We start from the raw sequence: 24,196 nt of genomic DNA on the forward strand, positions 1-24,196 counted from the left end.
TCTGTTTTCTGCACAGGCCAAAAAGGAGAGTTGAACGTGGATGTGGTGGGAATCACCACCCCTGCATCTTTCAAGTCCTTAAGAGTGGCAGTAATCTCTGCAGTCCCTCCAGGAATACGGTATTGCTTCTGATTTACTATTTTGCTTGGTAGGGGCAGTTCTAGTGGCTTCCACTTGGCCTTTCCCACCATGATAGCCCTCACTGCATGAGTTAGAGTGCCAGCGTGGGGATTCTGCCAGTTGCTCAGTATGTCTATGCCAATTATACATTCCAGAACTGGGGAAATAACTACAGGATGGGTCCGGGGGCCCACTGGATCCACTGTGAGATGAACCTGAGCTAAAACTCCATTGATCACCTGGCCTCCATAAGCCCCCACTCTGACTGGTGGTCCAGAGTGACGTGTTGGGTCCCCTGGAATTAATGTGACTTCTGAACCAGTGTCTAATAATCCCCGAAATACCTGATCATTTCCTTTTCCCCAATGCACAGTTGCCCTGATAAAAGGCCGTTGGTCTCCTTGGGGAAGACTTGGAGGAAGATTAACAGTATAAATTTGTGGCAGTGTAACAGGTTTATCCCCCAAAGGGACCTGGCCTCCCCTTCATTCAAGGGGCTCTGGGTCTGTAAACTGTTTCAAGTCTGGAAACTGATTAAGAAGCCATGACTCTGTGTTTTTGTAATTCAGGTTAGACTTCTGTTCACTTGACCTAGAACTCTTTTATTTATACAGCTCTAACAAGAATTTAGTAGACTGCCCTTCTATTGTATTTCTAGGTACCCCATGATTTACTAGCCAATGCCACAAATCTCTGTGTGTCATATAATTTTGACACCTCCTTTGCATTTGCTGTCTATTATAATAGCCACGTCTACCCTGTCTTTGGTGATTAACTGCTGCCACCTGGCTTCTGCCAACTTGGGATCCTGTCATCCCCATTGTGTTTAAGGATTCCAGCTCAGTGACAGCAGTTCCCACAGTAATATCTGACCTACAGAGAAGTGCAACCACAGAGCTCTTCAGGGATGATGGTGCTAGTCTCACAAATTTATTTCTCACTGTTCTGGTAAAAGGTGCATCCTCTGGACATTCCTGGGGTGTAAGAGCAGGCTTTGCATGATAAATCCACTCTAACATTCCAATCTCTCTAAGCCTCTGGGATCCCCTCATCTACATTATACCAGGGCAGTTCTGGCATTTCAACCTCAGGTAATGTTGGCCACCTTTGATCCCTGTTTCAACCAACCACCCAAACAAGCTGTTAACACGTTTTCTAACCGCTCGAGCCATAACATTGAATGCAGAATCTCTGCTTAGTGGGCCCATATCAATAAATTCAGCCTGATCCAGCCTTATATTCCTCCCACCATTATCCCACACTCTTAAAATCCATTGCCACACATATTCCCCTGATTTCTGTCTATATAAATTGGAAAACTCACACAGTTCTTTTGGAGTATAACGTACCTCCTCATGTGTGATACTTTGTACCTCACCTTTAGGGGCCTGTTGGGATTAGTCCAGTTATAGATCTGGAAGAAATGAGGGGTAGTGGGGGTGGGTCATGAAAAGAATTAGAAATATCTTCCAAGCCATTTGCTTCAGGGCGTTCATTTGCGGTTTCATCTGGTGAAACAGAATTAATAACTCTAGGGCCAATCCCTTCAGGAGGAGGTTGGGTGGCCAATTCCTCAAGGCAGGCTGGAGGTAGGGCAGCTATGTCCTCAGGGCAGACTATTACAGGGTTATCTAGAGAAGACTCAGCATGGCCTAGGGTTTCAGCCTCACCCCAAACATCATTATCAATCCATATGTCACCATCCCATTTTTCAGGGTGCCACTACTTTCCAATCAATGCCCTCACTTTAACGGCAGACACCATGCAAGACTGAGATTTCAGTTTACGTTGTAAAGTTGCTACTCTAACAATAAGATTCTGAGTCTGATTTTCAGAGATCTCAAGTCTACGGCTACAGGAAATAAGATTTTCCTTCAGGATACTCATAGAAACTTCTACATCTTTCACATGGCGCTTAAGCTTCTCATTTGAAGCCTTAAGCCCATCCCTTTCACCCCTTAATGTAGCCAGTGTATCTAACAACAACCAACCAACATCTCTATAACTCTTATTTCTACAAAACTCTGTAAAGGTGTCAAAAACATTATCCCCCAGAGTAGGGCTTCGTACAAGCAAAGCATTAGGATAATAAAATGATGATATTTTGACTATCTCCTTTGCCAACTTCCACCATGGATTGGGAGTGTCTTTCTGATTACGGGAATCAGAATCCTTAGTGTCTCTGAGTCCAGTCAGAGTAGAAAACCATTCATAAAAAAACATTTTTAAGATTCTGTTTCTTAAGAACCACTCCTGGTACCAAGATGTATTAGTTAGGGTTCTCTAGATAAACAGAATCAACAGAGAACACTTGCTAATATAAAATTTATAAAAGTGTCTCACGTGACCACAGGAACACAGAGTCCAAATCCACAGGGCAGGCTGTGAAGCTGACAACTCCGATGGAGGGTCTGGATGAACTCCTCAGGAGAGGCTCACCAGCTGAAGCAGGAATGGGGCCTGTCTCCTCTGAGTCCTCCTTAAAAGGCTTCCCGTGATTAGATTTAGCATCACTAATTGTAGAAGACACTCCCCTTTGGCTGATTACAAATGGACTCAGCTGTGAATGCAGCTGATGTGATCATGACCTAATCCTATGAAGTGTCCTCATTGCAACAGACAGGCCAGTACCGGCCCAATCAGATAAACAGCTACCACTATTTGGCCCAGTTGACACATGTCCCTAACCATGACACTCCAGAAGAAATAGATGACCCCAACAAACCAATCACGAGTAAAGAGATTGAATCAGTTATCACTGCGTTTGCAGTCAGCTAAGGGGAGTGTCTTCTGCAATGAGTGACACTTAATCTAATCACCAGAAGGCTTTTAAGGAAGACTCTGAAGAGAAAATCACACTTCCTGCTTCAGCCAGCCAGCCAGCCTCTTCTGAGAGTTCATTGAGGAACTTCATTGGAACTGCCAGCTTGTGGCCTGCCCTACAGAGTTAGACTCTACATCCCCACAGTTAAGTGAGACACTTTTTAAATTTTATATTTACAGATATCTCCTGCTGATTCTGTTTCTCTAGAGAACCCTAGCTAATACAGTTTGGTACTGGGAGTGGTTCTTAAGAAACAGAATTTTTAAGATGGATTTTTATGCTTTCATTTCCACTCTGAATAGACTCAAAGACACTTAAAACTCTGTTCCCGTGGTCACATGAGACACTTTTATAAATTTTATATTTGCAAGTGTTCCCTGTTGAATCTGTTTCTCTAGAGAACCCTAACTAATACATCTTGGTACTAGGAGTGGTTCTTAAGAAACAGAATCTTAAAAATGGGTTTTTGTGAATGGTTTTCTACTCTGACTAGACTCAAAGGCACTAAGGACTCAGATTCCCATTATCAAAATGACACGGCCATTCCATGGGGTGAGCTAGCAAAACAGATAGTCAAAATATCACCATTGGATTCTTCTAATGCTTCGCTTATACAATGTCAGACTCTGGGGATAATGTTTTTGACACCTTTACGGAGTTTTGTGGAATTAGGAGTTTATGTATAAAGATATTGGCTGGTTGTTGTTAGATATGCTGTATACATTGATGAGGGGAAGGGATGAGCTGAAGGCTTCAAATGAGAAGCTTACATGCTGTATGATAGATGTAAAAGTTTCTATGAGTACCCTGAAGGAAAAATCTTATTTCCTGTAGCCACAGACTTGAGATCTTTGAAAATCAGTCTCATTGTTATGGTAGCAACTTTACAACATAAACTGAAATCTCAGCCTTGCATGGTGTCTGACACATGTCAATGTCAGATCATTGATTGGAAAGGACCCTGAAAAATGGGATGGCAACATATGGATTGATAATGATGGCTGTGGAGAGATAGAAATGCTAGATCCTGCTGTGTCTGTTCTAGATAACCCTGTAATAGTCTGCCCTGAGGACATAGCCACCCTTCCGCCACCCAGCCTCTACCTGAAGGAATTAACCCTAGAGTGATTAATCCTGTTTGACCAGATGAAACTGCGAATGAATGCCCTGAAGCAAGTATCTTAGAAGATACTATTAATTCTTTTCACGACTCACCCCTACCACCCCTCATTTCTTCCAACCTATAACTAGACTCAAGTCCCAACAGGCCCCAAAAGGTGAGGTACAAAGTATCACCCATGACGAGGTACGCTATACTCCAAAAGAATTGCATGAGCTTTCCAATTTATATAGACAAATTAGGGGAATATGTGTGGGAGTGGATTTTAAAGGTATGGGATAATGGTGGGAGGAATATAAAGCTGTATCAGGCTGAATTTATTGATACATGCCCACTAAGCAGAGATTCTGCATTCAGTGTTATACCTCAAAGGGTTAGAAAAGGTATGAAGAGTTTGTTTGGATGGTTGGCTAAAACATGGATCAAAAGGTGGCCAATGTCACCTGAGGTTGAAATGCCAGAACTGCCCTGGTAGAATGTAGATGAGGGGATCCAATGGCTTAGAGAGATTAGAATGTTAGAGTGGATTTATCATGGAAAGTCTGCTCTTACACCCCAGGAGTGTCCAGAGGATGCACCTTTTACCAGAACAGTGAGAAATAAATTTGTGAGACTAGTTCCATCATCCCGGAAGAGCTCTGTAGTCACCAATCTCTGTAGGTCAGATATTACTGTGGGAATTACTGTCACTGAGCTGGAATCCTTCAGTACAATGGGGATAACTGGATCCCAAGCTGGCAGAAGCCAGATGGCAGCACTTAATCGCCAAAGACAAGGTGGACTTGGCTTTCATAATGGACAGCAGACTCAAAGCAGAAGTCAAAATAATCTGACTCACAGAGACTTGTGGCACTGGCTAGTAGATTTTGGGATACCTAGAAGTACAATAGACAGGCAGTCTACTGTCCACCAAAGACAGGGTGGATGTGGCTATTCCAATAGACAGCAGACTCAAAGCAGGAATCAGAACAATTTTATTCGCAGAAATTTGTGGCATTGGCTAGTAAATCATGGGGTACCTAGGAATACAATAGATGGGCAGTCTACTAAATTCTTGTTTGAGCTGCATAAGCAAAAGAGTGCTAGGTCAAGTGAACAGAAATCTAACTTGAATTACAAAAACAGAGAGTCAAGGCCCCTTAATCAATTTCTAGACTTGAGACGAGTTACAGACCTGTTGAATGAGGGAGAGGCCAGGTCCCTTTGGGGGTGGACCCATTTACACTGTCACAAATTTGTACTGTTAATCTTCCTCCAAGCCTTCCCCAAGGAGACCTATGGCCTTTCACCAGGGTAACTGTGCATTGGGGATCAGATATCTCAGGGATTATTAGACACTGGTTCAGAAGTGACATTAATTCCAGGGGACCCAAAATGTTACTCTGGTCCACCTGTGAGCGGCAGCTTTTGGGGGTCAGGTGATCAAGGGAGTTTTACCTTAGGTCCGTCTCACAGTGGATCCAGTGGGCCCTCGGACCCTTTCTGTAGTTATTTCCCCAGTTCCAGAATGCATAATTGGAATAGACATACTGAGCAACTGTCAGAATCCCCACATTCGTTCTCTGACTCATGGAATGAGGGCTGTTATGGTAGGAAAGGCTAATTGGAAGCCACTAGAATTGCCCCTTCCTAGCAAAATAGTAAATCAAAAGCAATACTGGATTCCTGGAGGGATTACAGAGATTATTACCACTCTTAAGGAGTTAAAGGATGCAGGGGTGGTGATTCCCATCACATCCCCATTCAACTCTTCTATTTGGCCTGTGCAGAAAACAGATGGGTCTTGGAGGATGACAGTGGATTATCATAAACTCAACCACGTTGTAACTCCAATTGCAGCTGCTGTTCTGGATGTGGTATCATTGCTTGCGCAAGTCAATACATCCCCTGGTACCTGGTGTGCAGCTATTGATCTGGCAAATGCTTTTTTCTCAATAGCTGTTAGTAAGGACCATCAGAAAGAGTTTGCTTTCAGCTGGCAAGGTCAGCAATACACTTTCACTGTCCTACCTCAGGAGTGTATCAACTCTCCAACCCTATGTCATAATCTTGTCCACAGGGACCTTGATCATTTCTCCCTCCCACAAGACATCACACTGGTCCATTACTTTGATAATATCATGTTGATTGAACCTAGTGAACAAGAAGTAACAATTGCTCTAGACTTATTGATAAGGTATTTGCATGTCAGAGGATGGGAGAGAAAGCCAACAAAAATACAGGGGCTTCCACCTCAGTGAAATTTCTAGATGTCCAGTGGTGTGGGGCTTGTTTTAAGGTGAAGGATAAGTTTCTGCATCTCGGCCCTCCTAAGACCAAAAAAGAGGTATAATGCCTAGTTGGTCTCTTTGGATTTTGGCAACAACATATTCCTTATTTAGGAGTGCTACTCTGGCCCATTTATCAAGTGTGACCAGGAAAGCAGCTAATTCTGAGTAGGGACTTGAAGAAGCGGAGGCTCTGCAACAGGTCCAGGCTGCTGTACAAGCTGCTCTGCCTCTTGGACCATATGATCCATCAGATCCAATGGTGCTGGAAGTGTCAGTGGCAAATAGAGATGCTGTCTGGAGACTGTGGCAGGCCCCTATAGGAGAATCACAACTCAGACCCTTAGGATTTTGGAGCAAAGCTTTACCATCTGGTACAGATAACTACTCTCCTTTTGAGAAACACCTTTTGGTCTGCTACTGGGCCTTAGTAGAGACTGAACGCTTAACCATGGGCCAACAAGTTATCATGACACCTGAATTACCTGTCATGAGCTGGGTGTTGTCTGACCCACTGTTGTAGTTTGCTAGCTGCCAGAATGCAATATACCAGAAACAGAATGGCTTTTAAAAAGGGGATTTAATAAGTTGCTAGTTTATAGTTCTAAAGCCAAGAAAATGTCCCAATTAAAACAAGTCTATAGAAGTATCCAATCAAAGGCATCCAGGGAAAGATACCTTGGTTGAAGAAGGTCGATGAAGTTCAGGGTTTCTCTCTCAAGTGAGAAGGCACATGGTGAACAAGATCAGGGCTTCTCTATTAGCTAGAAGGGCACATGGTGAACATGGCGTCATCTGCTAGCTTTCTGTCCTGGCTTCCTGTTTCATGAAGCTCCCCGGGAGGCATTTTCCTTCTTCATCTCCAAAGGGCGCTGGCTCGTGGACTCTCTACTTCATGGTGCTGCAGCGTTCTCTGCTGTCTTCGAATCTCCTTCATTCTCCAAATGGGTGGAGACATGTCGTCACCTAATCCAGTTTAACAACCACTCTTGATTAAATCACATCTCCAGGGAGATGATCTAATTACATACAGTATTGAATAGGGAGTATTCTGCCTTTACGAAATAGGATTTAAATTAAAACGTGGCTTTTCTAGGGGACATACATCCTTTCAAACCAGCACACCCACTAAGTCATAAAGTTGGGCCTGCACAGAGGCACTCCATCATAAAATGGAAATGGTATGTACGAGATAGAGCCAGAGCAGGTCCTGAACACACAAGTAACTTACATGAGGAAGTGGCCCAAATGTGCATGGTCTCCACTCCTGCCATGTTACCTTCTCTTTCCCAGACCAGAGCTGTGGCCTCTTGGGAACTTCCTTACAGTGAAATGACTAAGGAAGAGAAAACTCAGGTTTGGTTTATAGATGATTCTGCATGATATACAGGTACCACCCGAAAGCAGGATAGCTGCAGCACTACACTCCCTTTCCAGGATGTCCCTAAAGGTGCGAGGCAGTCCTCCCAGTGGGCAGAATTTCGAGCAGTGCACCTGGTTGTTCATTTTGCTTGGAAGGAAAATTGGTCAGAGGTGCAGTTGTATACTGACTCATGGGCTGTTGCTAATGGTTTGGCTGGATGGTCAGGGACTTAGAAACATCATAATTGGAAAATTGATGACAGAGAGTTCTGGGGAAGAGGTATGTAGATAGACCTTTCTGAGTGGGCTAAAAACATGAACATATTTGTGTCCCATGTGAATATGCACCAGAGGATGACTTCAGCAGAGGAGGGTTTTAATAATTAAGTGGATAAGATGACACGTTTTTTGGATACCAGTCAGTCTCTTTCCCCTCTTTACAATTACCAGGATTGTAATGGTATGAATATTTCTTGCTTTGTAATTAGTATCTATATATTTCTATATAAGTCAGATATCTTTGTTCTCATTATTTTATTCCCTTTATCATATGAGCAATGGGCTCATGAACAAAGTGGTCATGGTGGTAGGGATGGAGGTTATGCATATGGGCTCGGCAAAATGGACTTCCACTCACCAAGACTGACCTGGCCACAGCCACTGCTGAGTGCCCAATCTGCCAGTAGCAGTGACCCACACTCAGCCCCTGATAGGGCACCATTCCCCAAGGTGGCCAGCTGGCTACATGGTGGCAGGTTGATTACATTGGACCTCTCCCTTCATGGAAGGGGCAGTGCCTTGTTCTAACTGGAATGCATATATACTCTGGATGTGGGTTTGCTTTCCCTGCATGCAATGCTTCTGCCAAAACTACCATCTGTGACCTTACATTAAGAATGTCTTATCCATCGTCATGGTATTCTGGTCAAGGTACCCACTTCATAGCAAATGAAGTGCAGGAATGGGCACATGCTCATGGATTCTCTGGTCTTACCATGTTCCGCATCATCCAGAGGCAGCTGGATTGATAGAATGGTGGAATGACCTTTTGGAAACTCAATTTTGGTGTCCACTAGGTGGCAGTTCCTTGCACGGCTGGAGTGATGTTCTCCAGGAGAACTGTGTATGTTCTGAATCAGCACCCACTGTTTGGTGCTGTTTCTCCCAATGCCAGGATCTATATGTCCAGGAACCAAGGGGTGGAAATGGGAGTGGCACTAAGCACTAATACCCCTTGAATACCACTTGTGATCCACTAGGAAAATTTTTGCTTCCTGTCCCTGCAACCTTGAATTCTGCTGGTTTATAGATTTTAGTTCCAGAAGAGGGCATGCTTCCACCAGGAGAAAGAACAATAATTCCATTGAACTGGAATCTAAGACTGCCACCTGGTCACTTTGGGCTACTCATGCCCCTGGATCAACAAGCCAAGAAGGGGATTACTTTACTGGCTGGGGTGATTGTCCCTGACTGTCAAGGAAAAAGGACAGCAACTACACAATGGAGGTAAAGATGAGTTTTCCTGGAATATAGGTGATCCCCTACGATGTCTCTTAGTACTGCCATGCCCTGTGATTAAAATCAATGGAAAACTGCCACATCCCAATCCAGGCAGGACTACCAATGGCTCTGAAACTTCAGGAATGAAGGTTTGGGTCACCCCACCAGGCAAAGGACCATGGCCAGGTGAAGTGCTTGCTGAGGGTAAAGGGAACATGGAATGGGTAGTGGAAGAAGGTAGTGATAAATATGAACTACAACCATGTGATCAGTTACAGAAATGAGGATTGTAATGGTATGAATATTTCTTCCTTGCTTTGTAATTAGTATCTATATATTTATATATAAATCAGATATCTTTGTTTTCATTATTTTATTCCCTTTATCATATGACATAAGCTGTTTTGTTCATGTTATAGTATTTAAGTTGTAAGATATCAAGTTTAAGAGTGAATATTACCCAAGGACTTGCACCCTATTCTGGAGAGATTTAATGCATTTCTGGTTATACGCGAGACAGTTGAGTACTGTCAGCCAAGGAAAAATGTGTCTGTTCTTGTTTTCACTTTAGTGATTAAGTATGGTTTAAGGTGATGTATATAGCTGCCATGTTGACAAGGGGTGGACTGTCATGGTCAGGTTCGTGTTTCAACTTGGCCTGGTGGTGGTGCCCAGTTGTCTAGTCGGGCAAGTGCTGGCCTGCCTGTTGCTATGGGGACATTTCATGGACTTAAATCATGACCACGTTGGCTGCCTCCACATTGCAAATGCAGTCAACTAAGGGGAGTGTGTTCTGCAATGAGTGTCACTTAATGTAATCACCAGAAGCCTTTTAAGGAGGACTCAGAAGAGGCAATCACACTTCCTGCTTCAGCAGCCAGACTCTCCTGAGAATTCGTTGATAACCTTTATTGGAGCTGCCAGCTTGTGGCCTGCCCTTCAGACCTTAGACTCTGCATCCCCATGGTTGTGTGAGACACTTTTATAAATTTTATATTTACAGATATCTCCTGCTGATTCTGTTTCTCTAGAGAATCCTAGCTACTATATACCATATCAACAAATCAAAGCAGAAAAACCACATGATCATTTTGATTGAGGCACAGAAGGCATGTTACAAAATTCTACATCCTTCCTTGGTGAAAACACTTCAAAGGATAGGAATAGAAGGGAACTTCCTCAACGTAATAAAGGGAATATATGCAACATCCACAGCTAACATCATCTTCAGTGGGGAAAAATGGAAAGTTTTCCATCTAAGGTGAGGAACCAGACTAGGATGTCCACTGTCATCATTGTTATTTAACATTGTGCTGGAAGTTCTAGCCAGTGCAATTAGACAAGAAAAAGAAATGCAAGGCATTAAAATTGGAAAGGAAGAAGTAAAACTCTCACTGTTTGCAGATGGATGATGCTATATCTCAAAAATCCCAAAAAATCTACAGCAAAGCTACAAGAGCTAATAAATGAGTACAGCAAAGTGGCAGGGTACAAGATTAACACTCAAAAATCTTTAGTATTTTCATACACTAGTAATGAACAATCTGAGGGGGAAATCATGAAAAAAATTCCATTAACAATTGCAACCAAAAGAATAAAATAATTAGGAATAAGTTTAACTGAAGAGACAAAAGACCTAATCAGAGAAAACTATAAGAAATTGTTAAAAGAAATCACAGAAGACCTAAATAAATGGAAGGGCATACTGTGTTCAGGGAATGGAAGACTAAATATACTTAAGATGTCAGTTCTATCTAAGTTGATTTACAGATTCAATGCAATACCAATTAAAATCCCAAAAACATACTTTTCAGAACTAGAAAAACCAATAACCAAATTTATCTGGAAGGGCAGGGTGCCCCAAATAGCTAAAAGTATCCTGAGAAGGAAAAATGAAGTCAGAGGTCTCACACTACCAGACTTTAAGGCTTATTTCAAAGCTACAGTGGTCAAAACAGCATGGTGTTGGCATAAAGATAGATATACTGACCAATGGAATCAAATAGAGTGTTCAGATATAGACCCTCTCATCTGTGGACAATTATCTTTGATAAGGCAGTCAAGCCAATCATCTGGGACAGAACAGTCTTTCAATAAATGGTGCCTAGAGAACTGGATATCCACATGCAAAAGAATGAAAGAGCATCCATATCTCACACCCTGTACAAAAATAACTCTAAATGGATCAAAGACCTAAACATAAGCTCTAAGACCATAGAACTGTTAGGAGAAAATGTAGAGAAATATCTAATACATTTCATAACAGGAGGCGTTTTCCTAGACCTCACACCTAAAGCACAAGAGTTGAAGAAAGAAATGGGAACTCCTCAGAATTAAACACTTTTGTGCATCAAAGAACTTCATCAGGAAAGTAAAAAAAGCAGCCTACACAATGGGAGACAATATTTGGAAACGATATATCAGATAAAGGTCTAGTAACCAGAATATATAAAGAGATTGTTCAACTCAACATCAAAAAGACAGACAACCCAATTACAAAATGGGCAAAAGACATGAACAGACACTTCTCAGAAGAGGAAATACAAATGGCCAAAAGGCACATGAAAGGATGCTCAGCTTCCCTGGCTATTAGGGAAATGCAAATCAAAACCACAATGAAATATCATCTCACACCCACCAGAATGGCCATTATCAATAAAACAGAAAACGACAAGTGCTGGAGAGGATGTGGAGAAAGAGGCACACTTATCCACTGTTGGTGGAAATGTCAAGTGGTACAACTGCTGTGGAAGGCAGTTTGGTGGTTCCTCAGGAAGCCAAGTATAGAATTACCATATGACCCGGCAATACCATTGCCATGTATCTACTCAGAAGACATGAGGGCAAAGACACAAATGAACGTTTGCACACTGATGTTTATAGCAGCATTATTTACAGTTGTCAAGAGATGGAAACAGCCCAAATGTCCATCAACAGTTGAGTGGCTAAACAAGCTGTGGTATATACCTATGATGGAATATTATGCAGCTGTAAGACAGAGTGAAGTTATTAAGTATGTAACACATAGATGGACCTTAAAGAGATTAGCCAGAAACAAAAGGACAAATACTGTATGGTCTCACTGATATGAAGTAACATTAATGAATGAACTTGGATAATTTCAGTTAAGAACAGAGGTCATCAGGAGATAGAAATAGGGTAGATATTGGATAATTGGAAATGAAGGGATACAGATTATGGAACAGGACTGATTGTAAAAATTCAGAAATGGATAGCACAATACTACCTAACTGTAATACAATAATGTTAGAACACTGAGTGAAGCTGAATATGAGAATTATAGAGGGAGGAGACCTGGGGGCACAAATGAAATCAGAAGGAAAGACAGACGATAAAGACTGAGATGGTATAATCTAGGAATGCCTAGGGTGTATAATGATAGTGACTAAATGTAAAAATTTAAAAATGTTTTGCATGAGGAAGAACAAAGGAATGTCAATAATGCAGGGTGTTGAAAATAGATGGTAATTAATATTTTAAAACTTATGTGTGAGAGTAAAGCAAAAAAATGTTTATTTAGTACAAAATTTATATTTATATTTTGACTAGTGCATTTCCTAATATAACTTATGTGGACAGCTTAATTGAACATCATAAGTGCATGGAACCTTGAGTAGGGCATGAGATTTTGTAGGTTTGTCCAGAGTGATGTCTCAATAAATCCCAGAAGGATTTGAACAGTGAATAAACAGACATTTGCATAGTCCCTTTAGGGGAACAGTGAGAAAGGGGAAAAATTCAACTTCCTCAAGTGGTGAAGGCCTGATTTTCTTGCAAGCAGTGGGGCCAACCAAAGCAATAGGCTGAGCCCCCAGTTTTGGGGTTTGTTCATATGATACTTAACCCCGCAAAGGATAGGCTAAGCCTACTTAAAATTAGGCCCAAGAGTCACCCCAAGAGAGCCTCTTTTGTTGCTCAGATGTGGCCTTTCTCTCTCAGCCAACACGACAGGCAAACTCACTGCCCTCCCCCTCCCTATGTGGAACATGACTCCCAGGGTTGTGGACCTTCCTGGCAGCGTGGGACAGAAATCCTAGAATGAGTTGGACTTGGCATCGAGGGATTGAGAAAACCTTCTTGACCGAAGGGGGAAGAGAGAAATGAGACAAATTAAAGCATTAATGGCTGAGAGATTCCAACCAGAGTCGAGAGGTTATCCTGGAGGTTATTCTTGTGTATTGGACAGATACCACCGTTTTAGTTGAGGCGTAATAGAGAGGCTGAAGGGAACTGCCTGAAAATGTGGAGCTGTGTTCCAGTAGCCATGTTTCTTGAAGATGATTGTATAATGATGTAGCTTTCACAGTGTGACTGTGTGATTGTGAAAACGTTGTGTCTGATGCTTCTTTTATCTACTTTATGGACAAATGAGTAAAACATATGGATTAAAAATAAATAAATAATGGGGGAATTATAAATTTAGTAAATTGAAATGCTAGTGATCAATGAAAGGGAGGGGTAAGGGGCATGATATGTATTTTTTTTTCTGTTTTCTTTTTCTGAATTAATGCATATGTTATAAGAAATGACCACAATGAATATACAACTATGTGACGAAAAAGAAAGAATTAATATCCAGTTTAAGTAAAGAAATTCTTCAATTAACAAAAAGACATATTACCAAACTAAAAAGTGGGCAAAATTCTTGAACAGACATCTCTCCACAGAAGATATATAAATGGCCAGAAAGCACATGGAAAGATGTTCAACATCATTAGGCACCAGGGAAAATGCAATTCAAACCCACAGTGAGACACCATTTCACACTCATTACAATGGCTACTATTTAAAAAAAGAAAGTACAAGTGTAGGAGAGGATGCAGAGAGATAGGAATACTCTCATGCTGGTAGCAGTGTAGCATGATGTAGCTAGTGTGTAAGACAATTTGGCAGTTCCCTGAAAAGCTGAGTATAAAAGTACTATATAACCCAGCAATACCACTACTACATATATGCCCAAAAGAACAGAAAGCACTAGCTCAAACATATTTGCACTGTAATGTTCATAGCAACATTATTTACAATTGCCAAAAAAAAACCCAGTGCCCATCAACCAATGAATGGATTAATAAATATGGTATATGCAAGCAATGGAAAATCAATTAGCCATAAAAAAGAAAGAAGTCCTATACATTTGACATTGATGAACCTTGAAGACATGTTGAGTGAAATAACCAGACAAAAAAAGATAAATATTGTATGATCTCACTCACAAACAATTAGAATAAGCAAACTCATGGAGTAAGAATCTAGAATATTGGTTGTCAGGTGTATTAGTTAGGGTTCTCAGGGAAACAGAACCAACAGGAGATATCTGTCAATATAAGATTTATAGAAGTGTCTCATGCAACTTTAGGAATGCAGGAATCCCAGATCTATAGGGCAGGCTGCAAGGTGGCAACTCCAATGATGGGTCTAGACGACCTCCAGAGGAGGGACTCACTGGCTAAAGAAAAAGTGAAAATTTTCTCTTCTCCCTTCAGTCTTCAACTGATTGACTCAAGTCCCCCGATTGAATTTTCTTGTTTGTGGGAGATGCACCCTTATTTGATCCTAGATGTGATCAGCCACGGCTGCAATCAACTCACTGATGATTTAAGAAACCAGCCTTCTGGTTTATCAACCAACCATAAAATATCCTTGCGGTAATGGTTAGACCAGTGCTTGCGTAACCAGACAACTGGGCACCATCACTTGGCCAAATTGATTCCAGATCCCAACCATCATAGAAGTTAATACTTAATTTTTACAGAATTTCTAATTAGGTTGATTGTAAACTTTTGGAATTGTGTGGTGGTGATGGTAGTGCATTATTGTTTGTGTAACAAACAGCACTAAACTATATATGTGGATGTGGTTACAAGAGGACATCTTAGGTCATGTATATATTATTAGAATAAAAATTTAAAAATAAAACTTAGGGCTGAATGATACAGTGAACTCTTGTAAACAGTGGACTGTAATTAATAGAACAAGTATAAAAATGTTCTTTCATGAATTATAACAAATGTACCACACTAATGCATTGCAAAGTGTTAATAACTTCAGTGGATCATTTATGGGAAAAATATACACCTAATGTAAACTTTGAACTGTAGGTAATAGTACAAATTTAATATTCTTTCATCAACTGTAACAGAGGCACCACACTAATACAAAGTGTCAGTAATAGGGAGGTTTATGGGAACACTATTTTTTACATTATTTTTTCTGTAAGCCTACAACTTCTCTAATTAAAAAAAAATTTAATGTTTTATTAACATCCCCACTTCTCCAGGCATGATGGTATGAACATATTTAATATTCAATAAATGAAAGCAGTTTACTATGATTTTAAAAATATTTCCATAAGGATTAGAACATGATTTGATATTGTAATCATCTGGTAAAGATCATTAGAAACTTTTTCAAAGCTGACAGGGAGGGAGGGAGGTAGGTGGTCAGGCAGGCAGGCAAAGCAATTTAGTGCAGTAAAACAGCAAACATTTCATTGTGAGCAGAGATTAAGTGGTTCCTTAAGATTAAGGATTCAGACAGACCTCATCACAGCAGAGATGGCTTGTCTCAGCAACATGATGTCAGGGCGGAGAGGATTGGCTGAAATAATTGGAGCTGGAATTTTCTGGAGACTCCTTGACTATCATATTTGGAGCCTGAGCTGGGATAGCGTGAAGACTAGGCTTACATATTGACCAAAATAATTTGGGCTTCTGTCTGGATTCTGGGTGGGAGTGTCCTGAGAGGAAACATGTAGAAATCAGCTGTCCCAAGAGAACCAGACAGAAGTAGCGGAAGGCTTTTTATTGCTTCAGAAGTCACATAGTGGCATATCAACCATACTCTTTACTGAATCAGTCACAGACCTTCCCCAAGTCAAGGGAGGGTACATAGACCCCACCTTTTGACGGGAAGACAGTCAGAGATTTGTGACTATTTTTTTGGACTTCCACATTCTGTTCAGCAAGCTAAAGCAACAGACTTGATTGATGTAGCTGGACATCTGATCAAGTGTGCAATGATCATGTAAATTACTTGTATTAGGGTTCTCTAGAGAAACAGAATCAACAAGAAATACCCTTAAATATAAAATTTATGAAAGTGTCTCACATAACCATGGGGACGTAGAGTCCAGAATCAGTAGGGCAGGCTGTGACGCTGATGGCTCCGATGGAGGGTCTGGACAAACTCCACAGGAGAGGCTTACCAGCTGAAGCAGAACAGAAAGAGAACCTGTCTCTTCTGAGTCCTCCTTAAAAAGCTTCCAGTGATTAGATTAAGCATCACTCTTTGCAGAAGACATGCCCCTTGGCTGATGACAAATGGAATCAGCTGTGGATGCAGCGTGACATGATCATGATTTAATTCTATGAGATGTCCTCATAGCAACAGACAGGCCAGCGCTTGTACCCAACCAGACAAACAGATACCACCATCTGGCCAAGTTGACACATGAATCTGACCATGACATTACTTTTTCTTTCTTTTTTTTTTTTAAAGTTTTTTTTGTGGGGGGGGGGGGGGTTTGTTCATTGTTTTTTATTTGTATTTGTTTTCCATTTCTTTTTGAACATGTAAATTAAATACAAAGACCTCCTCATCACAGCCCTGTAATCAGACTGATCTGACTTTGAACCATCATTCTACCACATCAAATTGTGTGACCTTACATCACTTGTAACCTTTAAGACTGTTTCCTCACCTGTAGAACAGTAAAACTGCCTGCCTCACAAAATTGTAAGAGGATTAAATGATATGACACATAACTGTGCTAGCTAGCACAGAGGCACTCAGGAAATGTATGCTGACTCGGAGTCTAATGAGGAATTTACCCAAGTCATGTTAGAGATGTTGAGTTGGAAAGTTGGGAGCTGAATGCAGCACTCCCAGTGCTCTGCCACCTTTCTTGTGGCATGTTTCTTTTGTGTGAAAACCCATCATGTAGTGGAGATCCATTAAAATATTTTCTTAGCTGGTTCCATTTCAAAAGACTGTCAAAGTGTTTTTCTGTCTTCCACAAAGAGTGGAATTTCACTATGAATTCGCATTGGCACAGATGGCTTTGAGATCAGGATATTGTATATTGTATAAACTTTGACAGTTTTTACAGTTGAAGGTGGTCTTAAGAAACAAATCAGTTTACTGACTTTGCAATTAATTCTGACTAAAAGGGGAATATCATTTCCTTGAAAACTTGGCTTAATTTTTATATTCAAACTTACATGCCCCTTGACCTGCTCTTAGCAGTAGAGGTTAAACAAAGGGCACTAGTTCATGGCATTCTGGACACAACTAATTAAATAAGGGTTGAACTGAGAAGGTGTCATTACTTGATTTAAAGGAGCAAAGCTTTCCTGAAGTCTCTTTGGGTCTTTGTTGTTGCTTTTTGCTTGGTGATGTGAAACTGAGACAGAAGGTGCTCTACTTTAGCAGTAATTTGTTTAGCAGTACTCATTAAAAGGACTCTCTTTCACCTGCTCTTAGGCAAAATGAATTAATTGAAACTTCTAAACTACAATGTATCTGACCTGATTCTGGCACAGCAAGACCTCCAGTGGAGAGATGAATTTTAAAATAGTGTCTTTTCCCACAGGCCAGCAGTGGTGCTTTATTCCAGTGCAGGGCTGCAAGTGTGTTCTGTGGGCTTTGCCTCTCCCCTTTGCCCTCCTGTCGCTCTGTCTGTTTGACATGTTTATTAAATACAAACTTCAGGCTACGCAGACAGACTCAGCCTCTCCTCTCACGTCGCCCACAGCTGACCGCCCTTTGCCTGTTTGGTTAAAGGATCCCAGAAGCATCATAGCTGAGGGGGCTTCATGATTTGGGGGAAATTTTTATTTTGTTTTCACACTTCCTAAGGAGTCTTGAGTGTCTAAAGTTGTTTATTTGAATAATAGCTAGTTGTTACTTGTATTTCTTCTTATTTAGACATAACTAAAAGTGTATTTTTATCCCTGTGCACAAGAAAATATTTTCTCCTTTAGAAAAAAAGGATATATTGGAAATTAGCTAGTCAGTAGATTTACAGATAGCATCTAGATTTACAGATAGATCTCGAGCTATCTGTAAACCAAAAGCAGGCATTTGGTCTTCTGTGTTCTATTTTCTTTCTGTTTTCTGGTTAAACTTTGCATTTGTTATGATTATTTATTAGAGCTCGAAGCCCTGAACTGAATTGTTAAGCATGGTGCTCTAACTTTCATATGCTTTGCCAACACTGTGGCAGAAAGCATACAGATCCCAGTCTTGCTTTGTGATTTGCAGCATGGCTGGGGAGTTCTAACTGCTCCTTGTCTTTGTCAGTCTATCGTAGGGGCAGAGGGCCTGTCCCTTGCTTTCCGGCACATTGCTAGCTCCCTGCTGAGCTACTGCAGCCACATCTCCTGTGAAACCCTCCTTCATGAGGTCATCATCTGCGTGGGCTACTTCACAGTCAACCACCCAGATAACCAGGTAAGAGGCCCCAGAGTGTTCGTTCGACTGCTCCCCCAGCCCTGTGAGTGTGAGGTATTGGAGTGAGAAAAGACAGGCTAGCCTGCTGGAACCCATCTGTCCTGTGTGCGGAGTCCCTTTACTGGGCTCCAGGGGTATGTCTCTGGCTGCTTTATCCAAAGAGATTTGATCAATGCCAAGAGTAGTCCCTGGGCCTCTTCTTAGAGTTATAAAAATAAAATATTTTAAATAAAATATCCTTCTTATACCTCACAGAAGCATCTGCTCCCTTACCATGTAGATTCTTTAGCACATGCTCTGAGGTCCTATGCATCTATTTTTTGTTTTGATGGAGACACTTGCATCTTTCCACTTGGATCAGTTTCCAAATAGTAGTAGAGCCTGGTGCTTTATGAAACTGAGAATCCTCCAAGCTCTTAGCTTCTGCTTACGTGCTTAGAGGCTACCAGATGGTGTTGGAGGGGAGATGGAGAGGGCACGTCTCTGGGTATCTCTCCCTTAAGTCACCCAGAGAAGTTTTGCTTCTAACTGTTTTGACTGCTTGATTTCTGAGCAAGATTTCATTTGTAAATAGTGTTCTGCTGCTTTAAGAATTGGAAAATCTGTGTTACATGTTTTGTAGAAAATAAAACACCTTTTTTCTCTTTGTTTCTGAAACCAGAGTTAGGACATAACTAACATACTGAGTAGTAATTCCTGACCACCTCATTTACCCAGAATCCCCTACACAGCAACCTTAATCACATAGGTCATATCTAAGAAAAAGCCTCTAAATAACCCCTTAACTCTTGCTCCCAGCTTACTCATTTTTATTTTAGGCGAATCTCTTAATAAGCATACTTACTAGGTTTGTCACCCTTCAGCAAACTAAACTAGGGCAGAAGAAGAAGAGAAGATAATTATATTGCCAGAGCCAAGTACAAAGTGAGAAGATGCACAATGAGAGCTGAAATCTCCTCCCTGACAAGGAGAAAGAGGACATAAAAAATAACAGTCCAAGAACTTAGAAATTGCAAAAGACATCTGGATTCAAGGGACTTTAAACCTTATATTTTCTTTTCTAGATAATTGTTGATGCCTCTTATGCCAATCCTGAGTGAGCATGCAGGCAAAATGAATGGTCAGTGCATTCCCTTTAAGCAGGTTGACAAGTATGCATTCCATTTTAGAAAGAGTCCCATGGTTAAAGTAAAGATGTGAATCAGAATATCATTCATAGAAAAGTTCCCCTTTTGCAGACCTTGTTGCCAGGAGGGTGGATCTTTCTCACCTTCCACTGTGGGAACACTCAGACAGTGTGCTTTCTTGCCAACACCTCCAAGTAGTGGGGCTTTATCCATTTCATGGCAAGCTGAGCAGGTTCACAAGTCTCCTAGAAGCTGCTTAGAAAAGGAAAGTTGAAGAAAAGCTCTTGTGTGTGTGTGTTATTCATGTATATCCCATTAAACCTAAATTTACTTAATTCCATTTTATTTTCCTTTAAAAGCTTGTTTTTATTTTTCTGATCATAAAAGTAGTCCATTTTGGGTGGGCCACAGTGGCTCAGCAGGCGAGTTCTCGCCTGCCATGCCAGAGACCCGGGTTTGTTTCCCAGTGCCTGCCCATGTAAAAAAAAAAAGGAAAGAAAAAAAAAAAGTAGTCCATGTTCATCATGAAATCAACAGGCAAGAGTAAAGAAGAAAATGGAATTACATTTATTTCTGATCTCACCATTCCAAGATAACCGCTGTTAACATTATGACAGGTGCCTTTCCAGTCTCTTTTCTATGCAGATTTTCACATAGCAGAGATCATAGTGTGCACACACTCATATCCTACTCTATACACTTAATGCTATAGCTGAATCATTCTTTATGAATATCATTTTTAATGGCTGCATGGCTTTTTGCGTGTGTGGACATTCCATGATTTACCTAACAACTTCTTTCTTATGCTTGTTCTTTACTATATATCATGACATTATCTACTGTACTTGTAAAGAGGTGAGTAACACGTGTGTGATTGTATTTTGATCTGTGCATTTCTGCTACAAAAAAAAACCATTTAGTTCTCTCCGTTCACCTCGTTCTCAGAGTTGATTTGAAACTCTTTGCTTAAACCAACTCTATTGTGATAAATTCATTGAACTCAGAATTGTGTGGGATTTCAGAAGTTTTTCTGCTGATGCTGGAACACAGACCAATTCCCTCTTTTAGGCACAATACCAGCTTCCAATATCTCTGGGCTCATCAAAATGAATGGGAAATGGGGTATTTGGAGATGGCATGTTAGAACAGTTTTGGATCTCATGGAGAAAATGAAGCCTGGGCATATTGGAACAAGAAAAAAGCAGATAAAATGAGCAGAGAGAGGATTAGGCAATACAAGGAGGAGGAGACAGAGACCCTGTGGTTTATTGATTAGGAAAGAAGAGGATGCAATGGGTCTTGGAGATAATTGTTAAGAGGTGAGCTTAGTATCAGGAAGAAATTAGAAAAGTGATTAAAGCCAAACCTTGTGTTTCAACACCGTGCTTCAAAGAACGATTGAATACTAATCTGGATATCCTCTTCGGATATGGGGAAGTATCAGAGAAGTCAAGTCAGTCCCAGGGCAATTTCTGAATGCAACAGTCTAGGAGAAGAAACACTGTGATTAAGAAGTAATAGAGAGCCCCCGCGTGTCGTCCACCATTTTAGCATTAAAAGACTTTATTGAGCTCCTCCAGAACAGCAACTAAAGAAACAGAAACAATACGAAACCGCTCCCGGAGCCACGACAGAGACCAAAAAGACAGCGTACCCCATTCTGGAACGGCTGAACGGGCAGGGAGAATCCGCTGCGGTGAGATACCCGAGGGGCGCGCGTTTTCCCAGCCGGGGCGGCTGACGACTGGGGTCCCCTCCACGCACGTGGCTCCCCGGTCTGACTGGGAACGTTGGATAGCGGGGCCCTCCCGCCACGCTTGGCGTCTCGGGCCAGCTGGGCAATTTGGACCGGCACTCCCCCAAGCCGCGGCGGCCGGTGACCCCCCCTCCATGCGCGGTTTCCTGGGCCGACTGCGAGATTTGGATTGGCAAGTTAAAGGAGCCACAGCATCTTTTACTGGTGGGACCCGCAGACAGACGGGCGCCACGAGCGCCACCTACTGGGCAGGAAAAGAAAAACAGAGCCCAGAGATTTCACAGAAAAACCTTTCAACCAGCCGGGTCCCACACCCAGGGAAATCTGATCAAATGCCCAGACACCAGCAGAAAATAATGGATGACGCTCGGAAAATTGAAGATATGGCCCAGTCAAAGGAACAAACCAATAGTTCAAATGAGATACAGGAGCTGAGACAACTAATGCTGAATATACGAACAGAAATGGAAAAACTCTTCAAAAACCAAATCAATAAACTGAGGAAGGACATGAAGAAGACATGGGCTGAACAAAAAGAAGAAATAGAAAATCTGAAAAAACAAATCACAGAACTTATGGGAGTGAAGGACAAAGAAGAAAAAATGGAAAAAACAATGGATACCTACAATGGTAGATCTAAAGAGACAGAAACTACAATTAGTGAACTGGAGGATGGAACATCTGAATTCCAAAAAGAAACATAAACTCTCCGGAAAAGAATGGAAAAATTTGAACAGGGTATCAGGGAACTCAAGGACAATGTGAACCACACAAATATATGTGTTGTGGGTGTCCCAGAAGGAGAAGAGAAGGGAAAAGGAGGAGAAAAACTAATGGAAGAAATTATCACTGAAAATTTCCCAACTCTTATGAAAGACCTAAATTTACAGATCCAAGAAGTGCAGCGCACCCCAAAGAGAATAGACCCAAAGAGGCATTCTCCAAGACACTTACTAGTTAGAATGTCAGAGGTCAAAGAGAAAGAGAGGATCTTGAAAGCAGCAAGAGAAAAACAATCTGTCACATACAAGGGAAACCCAATAAGACTATGTGTAGATTTCTCAGCAGAAACCATGGAAGCTAGAAGACAGTGGGATGATACATTTAAATTACTAAAAGAGAAAAACTGCCAACCAAGACTTCTATATCCAGCAAAATTGTCCTTCAAAAATGAAGGAGAAAAAAAAAAAAAAAACCTATACCTCACATGCAGCTTCATTCAGTGTTTTAACATAATTGCATTACAATTGGGTAGTATTGTGCTGTCCATTTCTGAGTTTTTATATCCAGTCCCGTTGTACAGTCTGTATCCCTTCAGCTCCAATTACCCCTTCTCTTTTTTTTCTTTCTATTATTGTTTTAATTCTTATTCTGTTGTCTTTTTATTTCTTTTTCTAAATCGATGCAAATGTACTAAGAAATGATGAATATGCAACTATGTGATGTTATTAAGAATTACTGATTGTACATGTAGAATGGAGTGATTTCTAATTGTTTTGTTAATTCTTTTTTTAATTAATAAAAAAAACCATAAAAAAAATGAAGGAGAAATTAAAACATTTATAGACAAAAAGTCACTGAGAGAATTTGTGACCAAGAGACCAGCTCTGCAAGAAATACTGAAGGGAGCACTAGAGTCAGATACGAAAAGACAGAAGAGAGAGGTATGGAGTAAAGTGTAGAAAGAAGGAAAATCAGATATTATATATATAATACAAAAGCCAAAATGGTAGAGGAAAATATTATCCAAACAGTAATAACACTAAAAGTTAATGGACTGAATTTCCCAATCAAAAGACATAGACTGGCAGAATGGATTACGACCCAGCAATACCACTGCTAGGTATCTACTCAAAGGACTTAAGGGCAAAGATACAGACGGACATTTGCACACCAGTGTTTATAGCAGCATTATCTACAATTGCAAAGAGATGGAAACAGCCAAAATGTCCATCAACAGACGAGTAGCTAAACAAACTGTGGCGTATACCTACAATGGAATATTACGCAGCTTTAAGACAGACTAAACTTATGAAGCATGTAATAACATGGATGGACCTAGAGAACATTATGCTGAGTGACTCTAGCCAAAAACTAAAGGACAAATACATACTGATGTGAACTAAAGGTTCACATCAGTATGGTCCCACTGATGTGAACCGACATTCGAGAATCAGCTTGGAATATATCATTGGTAACAGAGACCAGCAGGAGTTAGAAACAGGGTAAGATAATGGGTAATTGGAGCTGAAGGGATACAGACTGTGCAACAGGACTAGATACAAAAACTCAAAAATGGACAGCACAGTAATACCTAAGTGTAATGTAACTATGTTGGAACACTGAATGAAGCTGCACCTGAAATATAGTTTTTTGTTTGTTTGTTTGTATCTTTTGTTTTTGTTTTTTTTCCTTTTTATATATATATATTTTTTATTAGTATTATTATTTTAATTCTCTTCTCTATATTAACATTCTATATCTTTTTCTGCTGTTTTGCTAGTTCTTTTCCTAAATCGATGCAAATGTACTAAGAAATGATGATCATACATCTATGTGATGATACTAAGAATTACTGAGTGCATGGAATGATTTCTAAATGTTGTGTTAATTTCTTTTCTTTTTTTTGATTAATAAAAAATAAAAAGA

The 24,196-nt window shown here is 40.8% G+C and overlaps 1 protein-coding gene across 9 annotated transcripts in view; it reads left to right on the top strand.

Moving 5' to 3' along the window:
• The window catches only part of SCAPER (S-phase cyclin A associated protein in the ER), a 678,157-nt gene that overhangs the window by 623,175 nt on the left and 30,786 nt on the right, over window positions 1–24,196 (top strand). For 8 of the 9 annotated variants that reach the window (XM_077128470.1, XM_077128471.1, XM_077128472.1 and 5 more), the window contains one exon: window positions 18,515–18,664. In XM_077128470.1, the coding sequence (XP_076984585.1) occupies window positions 18,515–18,664 (150 nt within the window). Of the gene's footprint in view, window positions 1–18,514; window positions 18,665–19,527; window positions 21,353–24,196 lie in introns of those variants that run through there. The other variant, XM_077128474.1, reaches the window with a different exon arrangement.

The sequence above is a fragment of the Tamandua tetradactyla genome, chromosome 14, assembly GCF_023851605.1.
Source record: "Tamandua tetradactyla isolate mTamTet1 chromosome 14, mTamTet1.pri, whole genome shotgun sequence".
NCBI classification, from domain to species: Eukaryota; Metazoa; Chordata; class Mammalia; order Pilosa; family Myrmecophagidae; genus Tamandua; species Tamandua tetradactyla.